Raw genomic sequence first — 20,850 nt, 5'->3', positions numbered from 1 at the left:
ATTCAGATCCAGCCTCAAACACTAAGTGAACTTTGTGTGCCTCATAAACTGGAGAAGGAAATGGCGAATCACTCCAGGACCTTTGCCAAGAAAACCCAAATAGGGACGCAGTTGACCACAACTGAAGCAACAACAAAAAATGGTATAAACGGATAAAGAACTGGATTCAAGTCCTGCCGCATGGCATCTGTGTGATGATGGGCAGGTCCCTTAATATCTGGTTGCTCTGGTTTAGGAAATTCAAAGGTAGCAAACTTCCAGGATGTCAACCTTCTTTGGAAGACAAAATTTCCTTACCTAAAAGTTCCCCATATGAATGAAATTTACAGTCTCTAATACTTTACCACTGTGATAATATATGCTTAATCAAACATATAAAAATATACATTTATTTTTTCTATTTTCCCAATTAGTAGTATTTGTTTTCCAATTATGTGTAAAAATAGTTTTTAACATCTATAAGATTTTGATTTCCATTTTTCTCCCCCCTTTCTCTTCCTCCTCCTTAAGAAAGCAAGTAATCTGATATATGTGTACAATTATTTCCACATTAATCATGTTGTGAAAGAAGAATCAGAACAAAAGGGAAAAACCACTGCCACAACAATCACAAAAAATATACTTCAATCTACATATAGACTCCACAATTCTTTCTCTGGCTGTGGATACCATTTTCCATCATGAGTCTTTTGGAATTGTCTTGTATCATTGTATTGCTGAAAAAAGTTAAAGTGTATCAGAGATGAGCACAGCACAATGTTACTATCAGTGTGCAATGTTTCATTCAGAATCAGTTCATGTAATTATTTCCAAGAAAAAATATTAATTTAAATTAAATATAAGTTGAAACTTTTGATCCTACAGTCCAAGAGGGGGACTATTGGAGTTTACTGAAAAAGGAATGGCATGGTCTGACCTGAGCTCTTAGGTAGAAGTTACAAGTCAGAGGCTAGTTAAAAGCTATTGATAAAAGTCTGGGTGAGATGCCCGATTAAGGGTGAATGAAACAAAGGGATCTTTATGAGAGGTAGAAAGAAGGCCATGAGGAGTGAGGCAAGAATTAAGCACTACTTGTGGTAGCCCTTTTTGTAGTGGCAAGGAATTGGGAAATGAGTAGATGCCCAGCAGCTGGAGAATGGCTGAATGAGTTATGGTATAGGAATGTTATAGAATAATATCATTCTGTAAGAAATGAGCAGAACCAGGAGATCATTGTACATGGCAATATTATCAATATTATACAATGATCAATTCTGATGAACGTGGCTCTCTTCAACAATGAGATGATTCAAACCAGTTCCAATTGTTCAGTGAAGAGAACATACCCAGAGAGAGAACCATGGGAACAGAATGTGCAACACAACATAGCATTCTCATTCTCTGCTATTTGTTTGCATTATGTTTTCTTAGTTTTTCTTTTTCTTCCTTCTTCCTTGATCTGATTTTTCTTGTGCAGCAAGATAACTGTATAAATATGTATACATATATTGGATTTAGCATGTATTTCAACAAATTTAACATGTATTGGACTATCTGCCATCTAAGGGAGGAGGTAGGGGAAAAGTGGGGAAAGTTTGGAACAAAAGGTTTTCCAAGGGTCAGTGTTGGAAAAATTAACCATGCATATATTTTGTAAATAAAAAGCTTTAATTAAAAATAACAATAATAATAATGAACTGACAGATTAATTAGTTGGTGCAGTGGACAGAGCACCAGCCCTGGAATCAGGAGAATCTGAGTTCAAATGAGACTTCAGACACTTAACACTTACTAGCTGTGTGATCCTGGCAAGCCACATAACCCCAAACTGCCTTGTCAAAAAGAAAATAATGCATTGGTGGAGAAAAAAGTAAAAAGTAAAAGCATGCTAAATAATGTACTGCTTGGAATCTTTAACTATTTTGTACCTTAAGAGTTTTCTTATCTATAAAAGAGATAATTAACACTTGAAGCATCTCCTTTAAAGGGACTTTGTGAAACCAAAATGAGAACATATTGAGAGAACTATACATACTTTAAAGTACCATATAATATTTTTAAGAATAAAGACATGAAAAAAACCCACATATTGGATTGCTTGATATCTAGGGGAGGAGGGGAAGGGAAAATTTGGAACACAAGGCTATGCAAGGGTCAATGTTAAAAAATTATCTGTCCATATGTTTTGAAAATAAAAAGCTTTAATTTAAAAAATAAAATTAAGGACTACAAGGTGGCTTTGAGTATGAATATCAATTTGGGTGCTGGGAATAGGAAAGCTCAGTAGAGTTGAAAGGACCTTAATCTATCATCAGTGACTTGGGAACAATAAAGTAGGGAGGGGAAAGATGGTAAACAGGGTCCAAGAAAATCTTGGAGGTCCCCTCTCTCAATTGCCACCGTTTCACTAGGTTTGAGGAACAAGTACTTGGTGAAGCTACAAAAGGTCAATGGTGGGATACAATGGGGAAGATGGCAGATGGGCATTTATTGTGGGCATTTCCATATACATGGTAGAGGAGGAAAAGGATCCTTTATTACATTCAGATTATTTTTCTTTTGGCATGGAGATGTTGGAAATCAGCCTATGATTGCTTATGACCAGTCCCTCTGGACTTGGGGTCTTGCCACAACCCCTTGGAGAGTGCATGGACTCTTATTTGGAGGCCACTGGTGTAGCCCACTTTGGCCGTGATATCCTATGATCCATGAAATCAGGCAGTTCCCCAAGGCATCAAGCTATGTGGTTGGAACCCCACTACTGGGTTTCTTCTGGGTTCCTGCCTGACAGATGGGTTATTGTATTCATACCCTTTCCCCCCTCAGAGGGCTCCCGCCCACCCCACAGCCACTGCAGCTGCTGCTATTTTCTGGCAGTGACATTCACTCCCCAGGTGTCCTGGCTTCAAAGGCACTGGTGGGAGGGAAGAAAGGGACAGCCCAGACCCTGGGAGTCCAGGGGGCTGGGCTATTAGTGGATGGGAGAGGTGGCATTCCTCCCTGGGCACTAAGCAGAACCAGACCCTGACAGAGAGAATCTCTCCTTGGAGAGGTAAGGATCATAGGATTTAGCATAGTCCAATATCTTTTATTTTACAAAAAAAAAAACAAACAAACAAACAAACAAAAAAAAAAAAAAAAAAAAAAAAAAAAAAACCCAGGCTCAGAGAAGGAATTAGACTTAAGTGCTGAGCCTTGAATCTGAAGCCTGACTCCACATCCAATGCTCACCCAGCCTTTCTGGCCTTCCTGGCAATGATCCATTCCCCCGCAGTGGGCCTGGAACGAGCCTGGGGGATTCAAGTGGAGGAGGAGGGGAGAAGATGAAGGAAGCAGACTTGGAAACCACAGTACTTAAAGCTAGGAAAGGTTGCATTTCTCATTTCTCAGATGAGAAAAAGCTGAGGTGGGGGTCCAAGGTCACAGTCACAGTTAACTGGCAGGACAAGTCTGAGCCTGAGAGGTCCAGGAGCAACTTGAGGAGGGATTGGGTGTGGGGGCTAGTAGCTGGCTTTTCTTGCTGCAAGGGGCTAGGGGAGTTTGATCCCGTTCCGACAGTTCCAAGTCCCTCTCCCCCATGTGGCAGATGTCCAGCAAGATGACAAGCGGCAGTGACATAGGTCAAGCGCGCCGGGCAGTGGAGCAGCTGCGGATGGAGGCTGGCATTGACCGTGTCCAGGTGAGGGCTTCAGACTGGGAGAGGATGGGCTGGGGAGGGATGGGTCTGGTCCTTGGTAACTAGCTAGGCCCCTGGTCTGGTCTTAGGTATCCAAGGCAGCAGGGGGAGCTCTTGCAATACTGTGTGGAACACGCCAAGAGTGACCCATTCCTCATGGGCATCCCAGCTGCTGTCAATCCCTTCAAGGAGAAGAAGCCATGTACCATCCTGTGACCCCTCTCTCAAGAAACCCTTATATCTTTAGACACCTCTGTTGTGAGAGCCTTCCCTTCGAATTTCCGATTCAGTACTCCTCACCTTCCTGTCCTAAGCTACCTGACACCAGTCTCCTATAGCCCGAGACAGACCCCACCGCACTGTTCCCTCACTTCCCTGAGACATTTCCATCCTGTGATCCTTCCCCTCCAAAAAAAAGAACCTTTGATCTCCTCTCCTGTCCCTTCAATCCTTGAGTCTGAGGCACAGGAAAATGCAGGTGAGGCCTTACTGGAGTCCTCAGTTCTGTATGTGAGTCTGAATTTGTCTGGGAAGGAGAACCAAGAATCTCTCCGACCTCCGAAGGATCTGGGTGTCCCATAAAGGCATTTCACACTCACCCACTTCCTGGTCTCTCCCTCAGCCTCTAATAAACACGCTTCTCACATCCCAGGCCTACTGCTGTCAATCAGTAAGCGCAGGTCAGAAGCGACACCCCCATGAGCAGCATCACAAATGGATGTCCCATCTCTGTCCACAGGAAGGCACTAGTGACTTCACAGACAGGTCCCAAAGTACACAGCAGGGGAATCATCCAACAGGTTTATTCCTGAGCTTTGGCCTCAACAGCAGGAAAAAAAGGATATTCCAATAATAAATAACAGGGAAAGGAGGGGACCAGCCAAGCCCTCACGGGAGGGACCTCACCCCTCATCCGGCCCCTTCGGGAGCTATGAGCTCACACAGTGGGAGCAATATTATCTTTGGCCACTACAGAAAATGGCCATGGACTCCGGTAGCACCACAGAACCAGGTCTGAGACCCGGACAGTTGGGATGGTCCCCAGCCTCGGGCTTGGGGCCATGATGGGGGAAGTATCCCAGGATGCCTCAGCCAGACTCAGTCCTCTGGGCCCTGTCTTCTTCAGGGCTTCAATCGCCACACCTCCAAGGACAGGCCCCCGGATGCAGCTACCACCATGTTGCCATCAGCACAGACCTGGCAGAAGGGAGTCAGGAACAGAGGCCTTACCAGAGGGCAGTGGGCAGAGGGTGCAGTGAGGCAAAGCTTGGGGGGGAGGGCTTACCCCATTAAGAACATTGTGGTGGCTTCGGGTGCAGATGGTCCTTGGTGGGTCAGTAGGCACGTGTACCTGGAGAGGAAGGACTGGGCTCAGGGTCTGGATGTGAGGATATACGCTTCAATTTGGGGACCCCAGTCAGCTGGTGCTTACCCGAATGGTTTTGTCCGTGGATGTGGTATAAAGTGACCCCAGGGAATGTTCAATGCCAGTGATTTGTGACCTATGCCCCACATCAAAGGACTGTAAGGAAGAGACACAAGGGATGGGGCACGAAGGGTTTCTATCTCCCAACACCAGGTCCCTGCCCTCCCACACCCCTCCAAATCCAGTTCCCAACTTAGATCATAGTCTCAGGCCAGCTGCTGATCCAGGGATGGCCCTTCCGCCCACACCCTTTTCCAACTCTTAGAATGAAAAACAAAATCAAAAATTAAAAGTGGGCTTAGGATCACCCAGCCCAGAACAAGACAGTGAAATCTTGGGAGATTATTTGCTATGGTTTCCCCTCCTATCCCCAAGGCCAGAAGAGAAATGAGCAAGGGAGAAAGTCAAGCCAAGGTGAGAAGAACTGAGAAATACCACACCCTGACATGCTTGAATTGGCCTCCGTGGTTCTCAAACACATAGAGCAGACCCTGGTTGTCCCCAGCCCAGAGCTGGGGCTCTTGATAGGACATGCACAGTAGATATGACTCCAGCTGGTGGCAAGAAGAGGAAGGCTCAGTGGAAGAACAAACTGGTCCTGACCTCCACCCTGAGCCCCACCTCCTCCCTGCCATCAAGGATGGAGCCAGGGCCGGGGCAGGGGCAAGGGCAGCACCAGACCCGGGGCTGCTCCCCCCACCCCCAGCCCCGCTGGGCCCCAGCACCTGCAGCCGCTGTAGGACACTGTTGGTCCGCCGCTCAAACACCACCAAGGTCCGGTCCTCACTTCCTGAGATAATGTACTGGTCATCAGCCAACAAGGCCAGCACGGCACTGGAATGCAGCCTTCGGCTCTTCACCAGGGCCTGGCCCGCTGTGCCGAAGTGGGTCAAGCATTAGAACAGCCGGTCACTTCCTCCCCTCCCAAAGGCTTCCGGTCCAGACCAGAGAGATGCTCGCAAAGGCCACCTTCTGAGACCTGATCCCAGACTGTGACAATACTGTCGACCACCCCAGCTAGCATACGGAGCTCTTGTTGGCTCTCCACCACCCTGAAATCCTACGCTCCCCGGGGCTCCCTACTTTCCCTATCTCTGCCCAGGATTCTGGGGGCCCACCTCGGGGATCGTAAACAGTCACTTTCTTGTCATAGGTGCCAGTGACCAGGATGTCAGGACGGTAGGAGAGACAGAGAACTGCAGCCTTGCCCCTAGGGAGACAGGAATGGGGCTGGGGGAAGGGAAGTTGGGCCAGCTGGGCCTCATCCTTCTCCATCCCTCCCAGGCCCGAACCTTGGAGCGTTCTCCCCCCCAACCACCGCATACCTGATCTCCCCAAACTGCTGCCCGTCAGCTTCCATGTCCCAGAGCTTCACGGTGCTATCCCAGGAGCCCGAGCAGACGCGGTTATCCTGGGAGGCCAGGGACCAGACCCAGCCCTGGAGAAACTGGGGCAGTCAGGGCCTGGAGCCTCATTTGGGAGCCGCCCACATAAGCCCATCAATAGACTCACCCCAAAGCCTGGCTCCCAATCCTCACCTTGTGGGTCCCACTGCGCTGGGTACCCAGGGCCTTGACCAGAACTTTGCCTGGCTCTACTCCCAGCTGTCTTAAGTCCCACAAGTTGACATTGCGGTCTCTGGAGCCAGAGACACAGAGTGCCCCGCCCTGGAGGAGGACACAGGTGGGGGTGAGGGCCTTATGGAAGATAGTCCCAGGACAGGATTTATGAGCTACATGTGACCTCTGAGATTTTCTGATCTCACCCTATCATAGTGAAGATGAGGAAACGTCAGCTAGAAAGCCAAAGTCACAAAGCTGGGATTCAAATGTAAGTTCTTCCACTTCAAACCCAGAGTTCTTTCCACTGTGCTTAGGGTTAGAGTTCAAACCCTGGCTTTGGGAATCCATAATAACCATAATAAACGAAAGACAGTCTCTCCCTCCCTCCCTCTCTCTTAAAGGAAACGGCATTTGGGCAGTGGAGCTAAGAGGAGGGAGTGCCTTTCTAAGCATCAGCAAGATCGGGGCCAAGGCAGGGGGATACAGGGGCAGTTCCGAGCCGCAGGGACGGCAGGTGGGATTCGGCAATCTCTAGATTCAGGCGAGGACACGGTGAGCTTGCTCATTTTTCTCACCGGAGAGCGGCCTAGTCGGGCATGCAGCAGGTGGACGGAAGTGGGGGGCACGAAAGAAAGAAAAGGATTTTAACAATAGACCACGAGAGGCGCCTGCTTGGATCTGAGAGCCTGTGGAAGTAGAGGCCATTAGACTCTGGCTGGACGGGAGCTCAGGACGGGCGGCAGAAACAGGGAGTGTGGAAGAAGGGACCTCCAGATGTCCCAGGGGGGCATGGAACAGAGCACATTCCACTTCAGCCCCGGGCCTAGCCAAGCCAGGGAGCTTCCAGTGTCCCGTTCTCACATCCAGGCCCCTCCTCTCACCTGCTCTCCGGCCCTGCGGGGTTACGCTTGGCAGAGCTAGTCATAGAAACTGGGCGCGTCGCCTGGGCGGGGGCCAGGCTGCTGACCCCCTCCCGCGCCCAAGGAGGCCGGCCTGGCCCTCACCTGCAGCAGGAGCACCGAGTCGATGGAGGCAAAGTGGCCGTCCGACAAGCAGAAGTATTCGGCCCTGCGCCCGTCATCTGCCCAGCGGGCCAGGTGCTCCTCTAATTCAATGCAGGCCGCCGGCCAGTCAAAGTCCTCCTCTGGGGGGCCGGGGTGGGGGGAAATAGCGAGGTCTGAGCCCTGCCCCATCCGAAAGTTGTCTCCTCTCTGGCCGCCGCCCCCCTCCCTTCCCGGCAGCCTCACTCCCTAATTCAGCCAAGGAAAACGGCTCGACCCTGAAGGTTCCGCGTCCCTCCCCATCTTTCCCCCCACCCTGGTGAAGTCCTGGGGTCAGCGCAGGGTCGGGCCCCTCCCCCCGGCCCCCGCACCTTCCACCACGGGGTAGGCCCCCCCCAGGAGTTTCTGCACGCGGATCTTCCACATAACCTGGTCCTGGACGATGTCCCGGAGGGAGCGGCACACCAGGGGCAGGACCCCCAGCACCAGCCTCGCCTCTAGGTAGGAGCAGATCTCCAGGATTAGCTCCAGCGGCAGACCCAGCAGGCCGGATGCGTCCGGGCCGGGCTCCCCGCCGGGGGACCGCAGGGATTCCCGCCACAGCTCCGCCGGAGGTGGGCGGGGGCTGACCACTGGCGGGGGCGCCAGGACCGTGCGGGCCGGGGCCGGGCTGGGCGAACCCAGAACTCGGTCGATGTACTCCTGGGCTTGGACATCCGGATCTGCCTCAGGGTCCGAGTCCTCATCCCAGTCCTGGTTGTCGTCTGGGGGTGGCTCCATGCCGGGGGGAAGACCCTGTGGGGCCGAGGATGGGGGGGGAAACGCCCTGAGAGCATACGATCACAGAGCGAAGGCTGGAAGAACCCTCGTGCGCTCCCTGACCCGCCCCCTCACTTTACGGCTCAGAGGAGGGAAGCGACTCTCCCGGTAACACGCCAGCAGTAAATGGCAGAGGCAGCACTCGAATCCAGGTCTTCTCAATCCAATCCAGGGCTCTTACCAACGCACCACACCGCGCTACGTGGGGGCCCGGGCCAAAGGTGGCGGGGGCCCGAAGTACGGGAGGGAGAGCCCAGGGCGGACTGAGGCGCCTCCCCACGGAGCCCCTCCACCTCCCACCTGTCACCCGCTGGGCCGCCGCCGCCCCAGCTGCATTTCGTCTCCAAGGCACCGGGACGTTACTTCCGGCACCGACTGATGACGTAGCACAACAGCTGTAGAACCACCGACGGGCCGGAAACAGGACACCTCACTTCCGCTGCTTCGGGGCGGAGCCTTGAAACTGCTCGTGCACTATCTAGCCTCCTTCCCACCAGATTCGGCCCGTTCTTTATCCCCGGAAAGTGTCCCCACCCCAGAGAGACAGACACAAAGGTGGAGGCCAAAAAACTTGAGTCACAAGAAACTGGTTTTTAGTCAACAAAAAATTATACATAAAATGAGAAAAATCTCATTGGAGCAAAGGTGCAAGCAGTTGCTTCAACACTAATCCACAGCAGTTTTACCATAGGAAACATTACAGCACATTTACAAATGTACAAATCGAGGATTCAACAGACAGGAGGCTAAAAACTAGAGTCAGCACCGTCACCCAGGCCAAGCAAACTCCCGAAATCAGAAACTAACTCAAACAGAGGCAGAGGCAGTTGGATCATGGAGCTTTAACTTCATTGTGCAAAAAACCAAAAATTTTAAATAAAACAAACTAAAAAATTAAATAATCTGAAAAAAAACAAAAAACAAAAAAAAAAAAAACCACTTGCTCCCCCGTCCCCTTCTCTGGGTCCCTCGGAGGCTAAACCCGGATCTCTCACCCTGAGCTGAGCAAAAGCACAGGCTGGATTAATACCAGGCTATGTCTCCAGCAACCCAGGCGAAAAGCTTCTCCAAAAAAACCAGAATTTTAAAAATAAAATTAACAAAAAATTAAAAAACAAAAATAACAAAAAAAAAAAAAAAACCATTTGTAAACGGCTCCCAGAGACCTGCTCGAGTTTTTACGCGATTTTAAAAAATTAAATTAAAAAGCTGAGCTGAGGAATGTGCGTGACAAGACGCTTGAAATGGTGAGTGAAGGATGGAAGAAATGGAAGGGGCAGACAGGCCCTGATTCAGATACAGGGTTCCCCATCCTGAGGTGGAAGGCAGGCAGAAAGCGTAGGGCTTCAACCAAGAAAGGGAGATCTTAGCCCCCCCTTGGGAAGGGCTGATGAGACACCGAAACCCAAGAACAGAGGAGACGTGAGCGGGCACAAAGCCGCTGGAGGGGGAATGTTTCCCTCAAAGCCCATGAGTAAAATCTCCACAGGGGGTCGATCCCTCCTCACTGTCGTCCCCCCAGCCCCCTTCACCCACCCCTATCTGGAGTCTTCCAGGGCCCTGACAGTCCTCGGGCCCAGGAAAATCACCAGACCCAGATTCCTTCCTTCCTTCCAGGCTGGGCAGCGTTTATGAAGGTCCCTGTCCTAGTTTCTGGAGAGCAAGCAAGCAATCTACTTCCACTAACCACTTTTCCCTTCTATGCTCTGGAGGACTGAGGGAATGAATAAGTGGAAATACCATGAGTCGTAGGTCCGTCCATCCACCCATTTCACTTTCCCCTCACTGATTCACTAGACTCTGAATGAGATTCCTGCTGCCACTCGGCTGACTTAATTTCCCCACATGTAAAGCACCCAGAAGAAAGCCTTTCTTGGCTACTGCCAAAGCTGGTTCCAGCCACTATCCCAGGACCAAAAATGTTAAATAAAATGAGACAAGAAAAGGATAGCCTCGAGGCCATAACAGGACAGAAAAGGAAACAGGAATGAAGCCCTAAGACTGTCCTATCAACATTTCTAGAAGAGAGAAGAGATACTTAAGTTGTATTCAGTTACACTCAGGTATCTTAGGGCTCATCCACACATAGGGAACCAACAGTGGTAGAGAAGCACAGTCCTCCTCCCAGTGGGAAGATTGCTAGGCAGCCTCATGATTGAGGCTAGGAGACAGCGGACCCAGGCTGAGGGGCTCACCATATGCTCCAACCCCCCTATCTCCCAGCTGCTACCTCCCCACCCCCCCAATAGGTTTGAAAGGGAAAGGTGAAGTAAACGCAGCAGCAGCAGCAGCAGCACGGATACGGGTGCACAACCAGTGAGAGGAGAATTGGCTGAGCAGTGGCTTTAGAAGCATGCGTCTCTACAGTGCTGACCAGCAGAGCAGGGCCCAGGGCCCAGGAAATGGCTCTCCTCCTCGATGAATTGCTGGGCTAGGCAGCCCAGAGGAGGCTCTGTACCTTCTTCTTCTCCTCCCTCCCCACCCCTGGCCCCAAGGCCCTGGACTCTCGCCAGCTGGGACCCTCTGTCACGGCCTTCTTCGGACCATTGCACAGCACCTATTACAGAAGCATCTTAAACTCTAGATGAAGGTTACATTAAGTCATTATGGCCTAACTCACAGGTTTCGCTACTCTAAATGTCACCATGCAGTCAGGGAAAAAGGTGGGAGAAACAGGCAAAGCCCCCTCCCACCAATCTGGATGCACCATAATCCCCACAGCGACACCCCCCACCCCGCCAGACTGATGGGCAGTACCAGAATAGTGGCTGCTTGTTCTATTTGTCCTTTCGTTTTTAAACATTTTTTAACCCTACTCTGTGCACACTCGAGAGACCATCTATCGGCGTCTCTCGGATCACGAGAACAATTCCCTTTCCCCGTTTGTTTCCCCTTCCTCCTCCTCCTCTTCCTCCTCCAAAACAAGATCCTGTTGCAGCGAGTCCTCCCCCCACCCACCGCCCCCCGTGTGGCTGGCACTGCTCAGGCTTCTGCCAGAGATGAAAGCCCCTGGTTTGTAGAATGAGCGTGGAGGCCCCCCCACCCCCCACCCCCGCAATGGCAGGAAGACGGGAAGTCGTTTAGTTTTGTGTCCCACGTACTCCTCCCTAACCCCCCACTGACAGGGCACTGCAACACCTGGATGCTGATGAGCTCCCAGCAACCCCTCCCAACGCCGTCAGGAACCTGGGGACAAGGAGGTAGAGGGAAGAAGCGTCAGCACCCAGGTCTCTTGGCTCCTGTTTTGGCACCCAGTTCCCAGAGGCCCAGGATTTACCTAGTGCGTGGTCTCTCTGCTTCACCTAGACGCCGTAGAAGGCAGCTAATCTCTCCTTGAGCAGGGGTGGGAACTGCTCTGAAAACTGCTGCCAGTTCTCTTCTCCCACCTGGTCTTTGAAGCCATGGAGTATCTGAAGGAAGGGAAAGGATGGGCGTAGGAGAGGTGCCAAGCCCTTGCGGGGAGGGAAGAGGGGAGAGGAGCCCCAGAACTCACCTTATAAAACATGTCGCGCAGGTCGTCCTTTGGGCTCACCCAGGAGGCCACAGCGTCACAGAAGAAAATAAAATCCTGAAATGAAGCCGCCATCCACCGCGGCTGTGAGGGGCTGCCGGCGCCCATCCCCAGCCGCCTAGGCCCCGGTCCCCTCCCTTCCCCTGCCCTTCTACCTGAACAACCCCTCCTGGGTTCACCCCAATCATCATACAGATGCCCCGGAAGGCAGAATCCTTCTCCTCATTGTCACGGATGTTCCTGAGCGATGTGCACCTGCAGTAGGGCAGTGGGAGAGGCCGCTGGGTGAGCGAGCGGCAGCCCCGGAGGGAGGACAGACGGCAGGAGGGAAGGGCAGGGGAAGGGCAGACCGACATGCAGTTTGGGACAGGACTGGGGGGCAGGGGAGAGGGCCAGAGGAGCAGGGCCACGGGCAGCACACACACCCACCAGGGCCTGATGAATTGCTGGAGCATGGGCGCCACCTCCTGTGGGCACACGTAGCCCAGGCGGCCGATGGTGATGGCTGGAATGGCAGAGGGACTCGTCAGGCGACCTGAAACCCCGAGTGGCCCCGGGACTGTACGTGGCGGGGCCTCTGGGTGGGGGTACCGACCCCCGCCCTGGCCCCAACCCCCACAGACTCTCTCTGGAGGAGCCAGCAGGGAGCAAAGAAATGCCTGCTTTAACAAATGCCGGGCTTCAGGCCCCAGTGGGGGCTTAGTCCCTTGACCCCTACTTGGGGAAGGAGGCTGGACTGGGCCACTGGCCCAGAGACTTGGGCTATTTCCTATGGATTTCTCTCTTCCCCAAATTGTGGGGAGAAGAGGACTGGGGACCTGGCCCCAGCTAGTTGAACACTGGATGGAGCCCCAAAGCTAAGGGAAAGGGGGCCCCCGCTGGGGGGCAACTGGCTCTCCAGATTGGTGGCGGGTACAGTGATTGCCCAGGTTGGGCCTGGGCTCCCACCTGTGTTCTCCAACAGGGTCTTGGGGGTATTGGGGCGGTTGATGATCTCCACCAGATTGTTGAGGACCATCTGCACATAGGGCTGCATCTCGGCTCCTAAGGAGAATGGGGGAAATGGAAGATTAGGGCTACATCAAGTCAATGATTTCCTGCTTCCATCTTCTCTCGCCACCACTGTGTGGGAGCCCAGGCACTCACCCATCTGCATGCAGATCTCCCCAATGGCCCAGGTAGCATTGTTGCAGACGGAGATGAACTCGGGATTCAGGTTAGTACCCAAGATTGGCATGAATTCAGCTGAAGGGAGAGGATTAGGGGTGAGACACGGCTGTGGAAGAGGAAATCTAGAGAAGGTAGCAGGAGTTCCTGGCCCCGGGACTCTGAGGATGGACACCTGAAATTCTCCTGCCCCAGACACTCTTCAGACCAGAGAGTATGCCTACAAGGAAGGTCCCTGGCACCACCCCTCCCCAGTGGGTTTTCTCCAACACCTTCCAGGAGAATGGCAGAGCTGGGAGTATGGACTACAAATACCGATGCAGGGCTTGACATGCATGAAGCAAGCTTTGGTAAGGTCTCCCAGGAGAGCAAAGGAGCTCTGACGGACTTCCGGCATGGTGTCCTGGGGAAAGGGGGAAACAGCCGAAGGTCAGTGTCCAGGGAGGTGGATGCAATCGCCTCTCCAGCCAAATGGCTGTCTTCACTGGGCCCTGAGTATGAGGAGTGACTTTGCTCCTGCTTTTTCCTTCTCCATTCCACCTCCTCATTTTTTTCTTACAGAAATCCTGTCCAGCCTCAACACCCAGTCATATCAGCCACGAGGCCCCCTTATCTCTCCTTCCCCTCACCTCCCCTCGAACAGCCAGGCCTGCAGCCTTGGGCCTGACTCTGTCTGTCTCCCTTAGCAACCCAAGAAGACACTGAACTCGGGGGCAGGGGCCGCATTTTATTCCTGTTCCTCCCTCCTCGGGGGCTGGCTGAAGACATCAGACTCAACACATTCCCAAATGTTGGCTATGTTAACAACCAAAGGGGAAAGGGGGCAACTCACCTGCATACACTGGAAAAGCAGAGTCATAATGTTGCTTCGGGCAACCAGCTGTTCCACTTGGCCCCCCAGGCCCTCAGCCAGCCCACTGAGGAGGTCCAGGGCCACAATCATGAAGTCCTTGTCGGGGGCCTCGTACTGGTCCGGGTGCTGGTTGTACATCTGGGGAGTGGGGAGGAGAAGTAAAGGAGAGCCCTGGGGAGAGCAGGAATGGTCAAGAGGATGCCCAGGAGCCTGAGACCTACCATAGCCTGGGCCAGCGTCTTCTGGACAAGGGTGACACAGCGCTGGTACACCGGCTCACAGTAGGGCAGGAACCCGCTCTGGAGGGCTGTGGCCACGGATGACAAGCACTGTGGGTAGGAAAAAGAAGTGATCGGGGACAGCTACCAAACACCAGCCACCATCCCACTCCAGAGGCCTCGAGAGCGCTGTCCCTCTGGAAACAAAGGCCTGGCTTTGGGGATGAGGACTGGGCGAAATAAACCCAAACTATCCTCCCTCTGAGAACAGAGGAATCAGGGCAAGGGATCAACCACACCCACACCTCCCTACTCACCTCCAATAACGGGAAGAGGTCTTTGTCTTCATCTTTCAGTTCATTCCACTTCTGGATCAGAGGGGGCATCAGCTTTTGGATGTATTCCTAATGAGAACAGAAAAGTAAAGAAGTAGTAAAGAGAAGAAGGGAAGAGGAAGGGAAGAGAGAAGTCTAGAGAGCCCCAGACCCTTGGAACTCACTGGCTGGTTGAGGTGATGGCCCACAGAATCGGCGAGCGTGCCAATGGCATCATAGAGGATCAAGAGGTTCTTGTGTTGGTACTTGCCGAAGGCAAACACAAGAGTGTCCAGGATGAAGCTCAGGTAAGGGACCAACTCTGTGCAGGCCTCCTCCTCCAGGGTAGCAAAGGCACTGTGGGCAGAGATTGGGCACCCAGGTGAGGGCGAGCCCAGCCAGTCAGGATGCCAAGGGAACAGGCCGGCATGCCCAGGATCAGACAGTATGAATACAACAGAGATCAGTGTGACATCAAACAGGAACTTGCTCATCATATCCAGGGCAGAGAGTAACCCAAGGAAGACCCTAAGACCACCCTTGCCAGGTCTGGGGACCCGGATGGGTAGTATAGGCTGGGAAAGACTCATGGCGGCCTCACCTGCAGGCAGCCTCCTGCACACGCTTGTTGCCATCCAGGATTCGCTTAAGCAGTTCAGTCATCAAGGGCTTCAAGTGCATGTCCGGCGGCTGACTAACCACCCAGTGGGCATAGCGGCTCAGTGTCCAGCAGGCAATAGAGCGTACCAAAGCCTTCTTGTCCGACAAGCACTGGATCAGATGGGGGATGAGCTCAGGCAGGTATGGAACCATGCCCTGCATACAGCCTGGAAGAAGACAGGGTACACGCTCAGCAAGCACCAGTCATAGGCCCATCTAAGCCAGGGGCTTCCTACTTTGTGCAGCCTCTGACCCGCTTTGGCCCTCACCCTCGGCAATGGCTCCTAGGACCAGGATCCCAGACTCCTTGATGACCCACTCGGGGTGAAAAAGCAGTCCCTTGAGCAGAGGTAGTAAGTGAGGAAGCAGCTCCTCCCGGAACACATTGGCCAAGACATCCAGCGCTGCTGCTGAGCACTTCCCTGTAACAAAGGAAAGCGGCGGTCACCCCCTGCCACAGGCACCCTCCCCTTTGGGTCCCATGGGACCAGATAGGATGAATGTAACAGGCATCACCAAAGAAGGGCGATGACAATTGTACTGGGGAAAATGTCCTGGGGCACCGGTCCCTCCCCCTCCCCGCCACTAACACCAGCCCCAACACACTCAAGTTCCAGTCAGACAAGGTGTCATCATCATCATCGTCATCCTCCTCAGGATCCTCAGGGTCCTCAGGTCGCTCCTCCTCATGAGGAAGGGTCACCGTCCGAGACTTGTGGAAGCGAGGCTTGATGTCCTGCTCGCTGTCTGGAACCGCCTCGTCCTCCTCCACGTCACCCTGTAGGGAAGGCCCAGAAGGACTGATGCTGCTGGGTAGACCTATACCTCCTGCCCCCCCCCCTCCCCACCAGAGCAAGGTCTCCTGGGATCAGACAGTATGAATACAAGAAACCTTCATGAAACCTTCAGGCTAAGAAGTATGCATCACTTCCCAAGAGCAAGGGCAACTCCAGCCCACCTCTGCGACCCTTACCTTAAGTAGGATGATGTCTATCTCAGAGTACTTCATCCCATTCACCAAAATTGGAATCAGCCTAGGGAAGGCAAGAATAAGTGAACATTAGAAAGCTGGGAGCCCATCTTCCTACAGGTCCATCCACTCTATCCCTGGGGGAGGAGGGGAGGAGGGAGAAAAATACTGTAAAGAATTTAAGCAGCAGCTCCCCAGGCTTGGATGTCAACCTAAGGGAGCCTTCTCAGCTCTGCCAGCTTAGAAATAATCACAGTGTCAGACAGCAACAATCCTTTCCCAAGATTTCCATCAAAGCCAACTTTTAAATTAAAGTTGTTTTATTCCTCCCCTAAAACACATGCTTATATTTTAAATGTAAACTCAAAGCAAGGACTAATTCTACAAACCACTTACACATGTGTATTAGGGGAAGATTTTAAATTCTAAAAACTAATTTAGACTGCATTAAGGGTAACATGTGGAATACAATCCACTGTAGTTCCCAGAGGCTCTTCTTTCAAATCACCTGCTTGCAAAGATTTCAATGGCAAAAAAAAAGTGGATTAGGAGCCAGGGGACAAATTCTAATTCTGGTCTTAGTTCTGTCACCAAGTAGTTAGTTAGATGACCACAGGCAAGTTATCCTATATGATCCTAGAGAAGTGGCAACAATAAAGGCCAGGACAGCAGGATCCCCTTGGGTGAGGGGCAGGTGGAGGAAGGAAAGGGCCTGGACAATCAGAACTCACTGCACCAGGTGGGAAGACAAGACTTCCTTGCAAATGGGTTGTTCAGCTAGTGTCAGCCAGAACTCACAAGCCTCCAAGGCCACGTTTTCATCGTGGTCCTGAGTCCTTTGCAGCATATACTACAGGAGAGGAGGAGAGAAAGAGGATTGGCATTCTACGAACGTTGCTATCCCAGGAAGGTCACCCCCTCCCCCAGACCCCTGCGCACCTGAATGATGCTATGCATGTGGGGGATGAGCCGATCAATCCGCACTTCTAGCAGCATCACCAGGGCCCGGCACACATTCTTCCGAACCTCTGGGTCTTCATCCACCGCCAGGGCAAACAGGTGCTAGACATCCCCACCGCACCCCAACCCATAAAATCAATAGTTTGAACTCAAAGGGGGCAAAAAGGGCCAGGTCCCTCATGGGGTCCATGTTCCTCCTTCCACCTAGCTCTCCCCCCCCCCCTTCCCCATCCAACCATAAACCTGTCTGGCACTTACTACAAAATGCCTACCTCAATGAAGGTGTCAATGTTGTCCATCAGTGCCTGGGCCCGGTCCATAATGAATTGATTTACACAAGCAATGGCATGGGACCTGGAAAAACAAGAAAGGAGGCCCAGATTAGTTTAAGTAACGGGACTATGCAAAAAGGGGCTACTGATCCAGTCCCTTCATGCTAATAGCCCTAGTTCCTGCAAGTGACCTCTGCCAATCCTGACAATCCCGAAGCAGGAAGGATGTGCCACAACTCCTCCACGCCCTCCTCTTCCCCAGCCCTGGGTTTACAGGTCTCCAGTGGTCAGTCTCAAGAACAGCCCCACATACCGGATCTTGGGGCTACAGTGCTTGAAAAACTGCAAAAACTTGGGAATCATAATGTTCAAGGGTCGATTGAGGGCATCACTGTCCAAAAGCTCTGATGAATCTTCACAGATCTTCTGTAAAGCTCCAAAGGCTCCCTATGTGGTACATGAGAAGGCACGCGAAACATCAGTGGACAGAAGAACGTATAATCCTCTCCACACAAAGAAAAAAAGGGACAGCAAGCAGAAAAAGCGTCTGCTCCTGACCCAGCCTAAATGGGCCCGACACCCCCCGCGCCTCTCCCTCCCGAGGCGCTGGGACAGACGCACATTCTAATTTTGCTTCTACGGCGAATGCAATGCTGCCTACCTCACATGTGTTGTAGTCCTCAGAATTGAGCAGGTTACACAGCTGGGGCAGCAGTTCTGGCCACATCTGGAGCTCTCCCTTGGAGGCAATGGTGGTAATGAGAATGCCTGGTGAGAAGAAAGGAAGACCAGAAATCCATGAAGCGAAGCACTGGCTTCCTGGCGCTGAGGAAGGACGTCCCTGCAGGGAGACCAAGGGAAGTAGTGCCTTCCTGAGACAGCACCCCCCACCTTACCAATAGTGGCTCGGATGAGCGAGGAGGCGTCACCAATGTTGTTGAGACACTCTTGCTTGATAAAGTCAGCCACTGGGGGGGGGAAGCTCTGGTAGTGCGCCTTCACGTTGTTCTTCAGAATCAGGCCACTGAGGGAGCGTGTAGGTTCATCTGGGGAAAGGGATTGAGGAAAACACTGGAGCAGAAATTATCAGGGGCTCATCTCCCTTCACCCAAGTCCTGGGAAAAGGTAGGATGCAGGGCTACACTGAAGAACCAGAGTTCAAGCTGGCCCACCCTGCCTGGCAGCGGGAAGGGAGAAATGACTCTCACCTACCTTTCCAGATACATTCCCTATCACTCACACCCCCAAACCCTGCACAGCAGAACGGTGCGGTGCGTCCCTACAGCTTCACATTCACGCAGACTGCCCCCCTGAGCTCAGAGGCACTGCTTGCTCCTCTCCACGAAGCCCTCCCTGACTGCCATTTCCTCCGGACCTTCCCCAACTCCAGATTCCACCGTCTGTAGATTACATTCCATTTGATATCCTATTGTTCACATATGATTTCTACTACACTGATGTTCCTTGAGTACACAAAGTATTCATTTTTTCACCAACGCATCCCAGAAATAAGCAACTCATAAATATCTCTTATTTGGCCTTGCTGAACTCAAGGTGTGAGACCCCTTATACTTTAGACTAGAAACAGGAGGGCGAAGGGAAGGAGGCCAGAGCCCCAAACACTTACCTTCTGACTTCAACCTCGTCAGGACAAAGATCAGGTAATTGTTAAAATCAGGAAATTGATTTAGTTGCTTTAGTTTCTGTGGGGCAATATTAAGGACTAAGCCATTTCAGTACTGGCCCTTTCAGAAAACACAGGTGAGTTAGATGTAAGAGAAAAGAGGAAATTAGAGCCTGGGGCCCTCACCATTTCTATTATCTTCTCAGTTTTACAAACCCCACCCACCCTTAGTGATTGTCTTGCCTACCCAACCCCCAGAAGAGCTTCATTAGCCCCTGACCAATGGCTTAGATCCTACTTTTCACCAGATGTCTGGCCGGCTCCCAGGAGGAGCAGCACCTGTGAATCCCTGGCGCCCCTCCCTTCGAGGCAGTGTGGTACAGAAAACCAAGCACCAGACTTGGGACTCTGAAAGAGCTGGGTTCCAATCACACCGCAGGCTAAAACCCACATGGCCCTGCCAGGTCACTTGCTCTCTGGGCCTCAGCCTCCCCATCTGTCAAAGGGGACATGGGCGGGAGGAGCAGAGCTGGAGCCGCCTCTCCTCACTGCACCAGAGAAGCCAGAATGGGAAGGGTCCTGGATTTTGGTCAGAAGCCAAGAGCAGGGAGCCTCTAACTTAACTTGTAGCAGTGTCTCTATTTCTAGCTGGGCTTTTCACCCCTCCACCCCAGGCCAGGCAGCGACAGAACAAACAGGCCCCAGGCCTCCCACTCCCTCCCTCCCGGAGGGCCAGGACGTGCAGCGGGCGGTCGGGAGCCAAAGGATACGTCCTGGACCACGCGCTGAGTGGCCGTGTTGGGGGACTGGGAGTCCTTGAGGAGCTGGAGGACCTGCTGAAGGCCCTGCTCATCCGGCTGCCAGTCCATGCTGGGGGTTGGTCTGAAATGCGGCAGGAAGGGAAAAGAAGGCGGGTTAGATGCTGCTGGGCAGATCCCGGTCAAACAACTGGACCTTAGGGCTGCCCCCCCCCACGGGGGAGGGAAGGATGAGGAGGCAGAAAAGCCCCTACGGCCACGTGGGGAGAGGGGGGGAGCACCAGCAAACCCAGAGGCTGAGGGGGTGCCCCCCGCACTCCCTTCCCAGCTGAGGGGCCCCGAAGCTCCAGCTCCGAGGAGGGGGAGGAAGGCCGGGCCCTTCCCGGGCCCGGGTAAAGCCTAGAAGGAGCGGAGGGGGGGGGAGGGGAGGTGCCGGGTGTGGGTGCACGCCGGCCGGAGGCCTCGGCCCTCATCGCCCCCTTCGAGACGAGCTGCCGCTGCCGCCGCCGCCGCTCCCAGCCACCCCCTCGCTGCTTGCCCAGCTTTCTCCGGCCCCGGGCCCTCGAACAGGCCTGGCCGCTCCCCGAGGCCCAGCCCCGGCCCGGCGCGCCTGCTCCTCCTCCACAGGCCGCGGCCGACAGCTCCGACCAGCGCTCGGGCCGAGCCACTCACCGGGACCCGACGGTGACCGGGGCGGCGGAGACGACGGCGGCAGACGCGGGGACGGCGGCGGCGGCGGCGACTCCTCGTTCTGCGACTTCTCCCGAGACACACACGGGGAGGAGCGAGGAAGCGAATAAAAAAAAAAAAAAAAAAAAAAAAAAAAAAAAAAAAAAGGAACGCGACTTGCCCTGAGCCGCAGCGGCTTCCGTCCGCCGTTCAAACTGTCTCCCCCCAGCCAATCAAGATGCTGGGCGGGCCCTGTGACTCGAGAGGAGGGAGGAAGACTAAGGACGGCAAGCGGTGGTGGGAAAGGAAGGAAGGGCGGAGCAAGTCCTCGAGGGTGTCACGTGGTCGGAGACCGCCATCGCGGAACCAGAAGAGGATTTCTCGTCACGTGATTAGGGAGCCCGCTATGTC

General features: G+C 53.0%; 3 protein-coding genes and 2 non-coding genes across 7 annotated transcripts; 1 reads left to right on the top strand and 4 right to left on the bottom strand.

Annotated features, from left to right (window-relative positions):
* The first annotated feature begins 3,565 nt into the window (after positions 1–3,565).
* On the top strand, positions 3,566–3,965 carry GNG14 (G protein subunit gamma 14). The gene is given in 1 exon segment (XM_074292261.1): positions 3,566–3,965. A coding segment is annotated over 1 exon segment (306 nt). The 3' UTR covers positions 3,872–3,965.
* Positions 3,966–4,443: 478 nt separating this feature from the next.
* Positions 4,444–8,821, bottom strand: FBXW9 (F-box and WD repeat domain containing 9). 2 transcript variants are annotated; one of them, XM_074291128.1, is made up of 10 exons: positions 8,016–8,821; positions 7,648–7,787; positions 6,620–6,748; positions 6,407–6,519; positions 6,200–6,291; positions 5,807–5,955; positions 5,522–5,635; positions 5,088–5,177; positions 4,941–5,006; positions 4,444–4,852 (listed from the first exon to the last, which is right to left on the bottom strand). In XM_074291128.1, the coding sequence occupies exons 1-10, from the start codon at positions 8,422–8,424 to the stop codon at positions 4,778–4,780; spliced, it is 1,377 nt and encodes a 458-aa protein (XP_074147229.1). In that variant the 5' UTR covers positions 8,425–8,821; the 3' UTR covers positions 4,444–4,777. The 2 variants fall into 2 exon arrangements, with proteins under 2 accessions (XP_074147229.1, XP_074147322.1); XM_074291221.1 differs by lacking the exon at positions 5,522–5,635.
* A 218-nt stretch (positions 8,822–9,039) lies between these two features.
* Positions 9,040–20,598, bottom strand: TNPO2 (transportin 2). Of its 2 annotated transcripts, none has more exons than XM_074290914.1 (25): positions 20,443–20,597; positions 19,783–19,894; positions 19,016–19,091; positions 18,285–18,434; positions 18,050–18,156; positions 17,702–17,835; positions 17,389–17,470; positions 17,096–17,218; positions 16,888–17,006; positions 16,160–16,220; positions 15,793–15,964; positions 15,456–15,608; positions 15,128–15,353; positions 14,712–14,883; positions 14,530–14,616; positions 14,216–14,323; positions 13,974–14,132; positions 13,457–13,544; positions 13,121–13,219; positions 12,923–13,018; positions 12,404–12,479; positions 12,130–12,229; positions 11,957–12,031; positions 11,741–11,873; positions 9,040–11,649 (listed from the first exon to the last, which is right to left on the bottom strand). In XM_074290914.1, exons 2-24 carry the CDS (start codon positions 19,879–19,881, stop codon positions 11,766–11,768), a joined length of 2,670 nt encoding a protein of 889 aa, XP_074147015.1. In that variant the 5' UTR covers positions 19,882–19,894; positions 20,443–20,597; the 3' UTR covers positions 9,040–11,649; positions 11,741–11,765. The 2 variants fall into 2 exon arrangements, with proteins under 2 accessions (XP_074147015.1, XP_074147099.1); XM_074290998.1 differs by having other exon boundaries at positions 11,228–11,649; positions 12,404–12,509; positions 20,443–20,598.
* On the bottom strand, positions 14,960–15,029 carry LOC141552387 (small nucleolar RNA SNORD41). The gene has a single exon (XR_012485181.1). It is a non-coding gene; the product is annotated as a small nucleolar RNA SNORD41 (small nucleolar RNA).
* On the bottom strand, positions 16,050–16,120 carry LOC141552388 (small nucleolar RNA SNORD41). The gene has a single exon (XR_012485182.1). It is a non-coding gene; the product is annotated as a small nucleolar RNA SNORD41 (small nucleolar RNA).
* Positions 20,599–20,850: the final 252 nt, after the last annotated feature.

This window comes from Sminthopsis crassicaudata, chromosome 1 (assembly GCF_048593235.1).
Source record: "Sminthopsis crassicaudata isolate SCR6 chromosome 1, ASM4859323v1, whole genome shotgun sequence".
Taxonomy (NCBI): Eukaryota; Metazoa; Chordata; class Mammalia; order Dasyuromorphia; family Dasyuridae; genus Sminthopsis; species Sminthopsis crassicaudata.
The sequence above is the reverse complement of the archived record's forward strand: the minus strand, read 5'-3'. Positions and strand labels throughout refer to the sequence as shown.

Coding starts and splice junctions, on each gene's coding strand:
- TNPO2 (XM_074290998.1), bottom strand. CDS start 19,881: ATGGACTGGCAGCCGGATGAGCAGGGCCTTCAGCAGGTCCTCCAGCTC. Junction 15,609..15,792: donor CTTGTCTGACTGGAACTTGA/GTGTGTTGGGGC, acceptor CCTTTGTTACAG/GGAAGTGCTCAGCAGCAGCG. Junction 11,874..11,956: donor TGCGCGACATGTTTTATAAG/GTGAGTTCTGGG, acceptor CCCTTCCTTCAG/ATACTCCATGGCTTCAAAGA.
- FBXW9 (XM_074291128.1), bottom strand. CDS start 8,424: ATGGAGCCACCCCCAGACGACAACCAGGACTGGGATGAGGACTCGGAC. Junction 5,956..6,199: donor GACTGTTTACGATCCCCGAG/GTGGGCCCCCAG, acceptor ACTTCGGCACAG/CGGGCCAGGCCCTGGTGAAG. Junction 5,636..5,806: donor GTGTCCTACAGCGGCTGCAG/GTGCTGGGGCCC, acceptor TCTTGCCACCAG/CTGGAGTCATATCTACTGTG.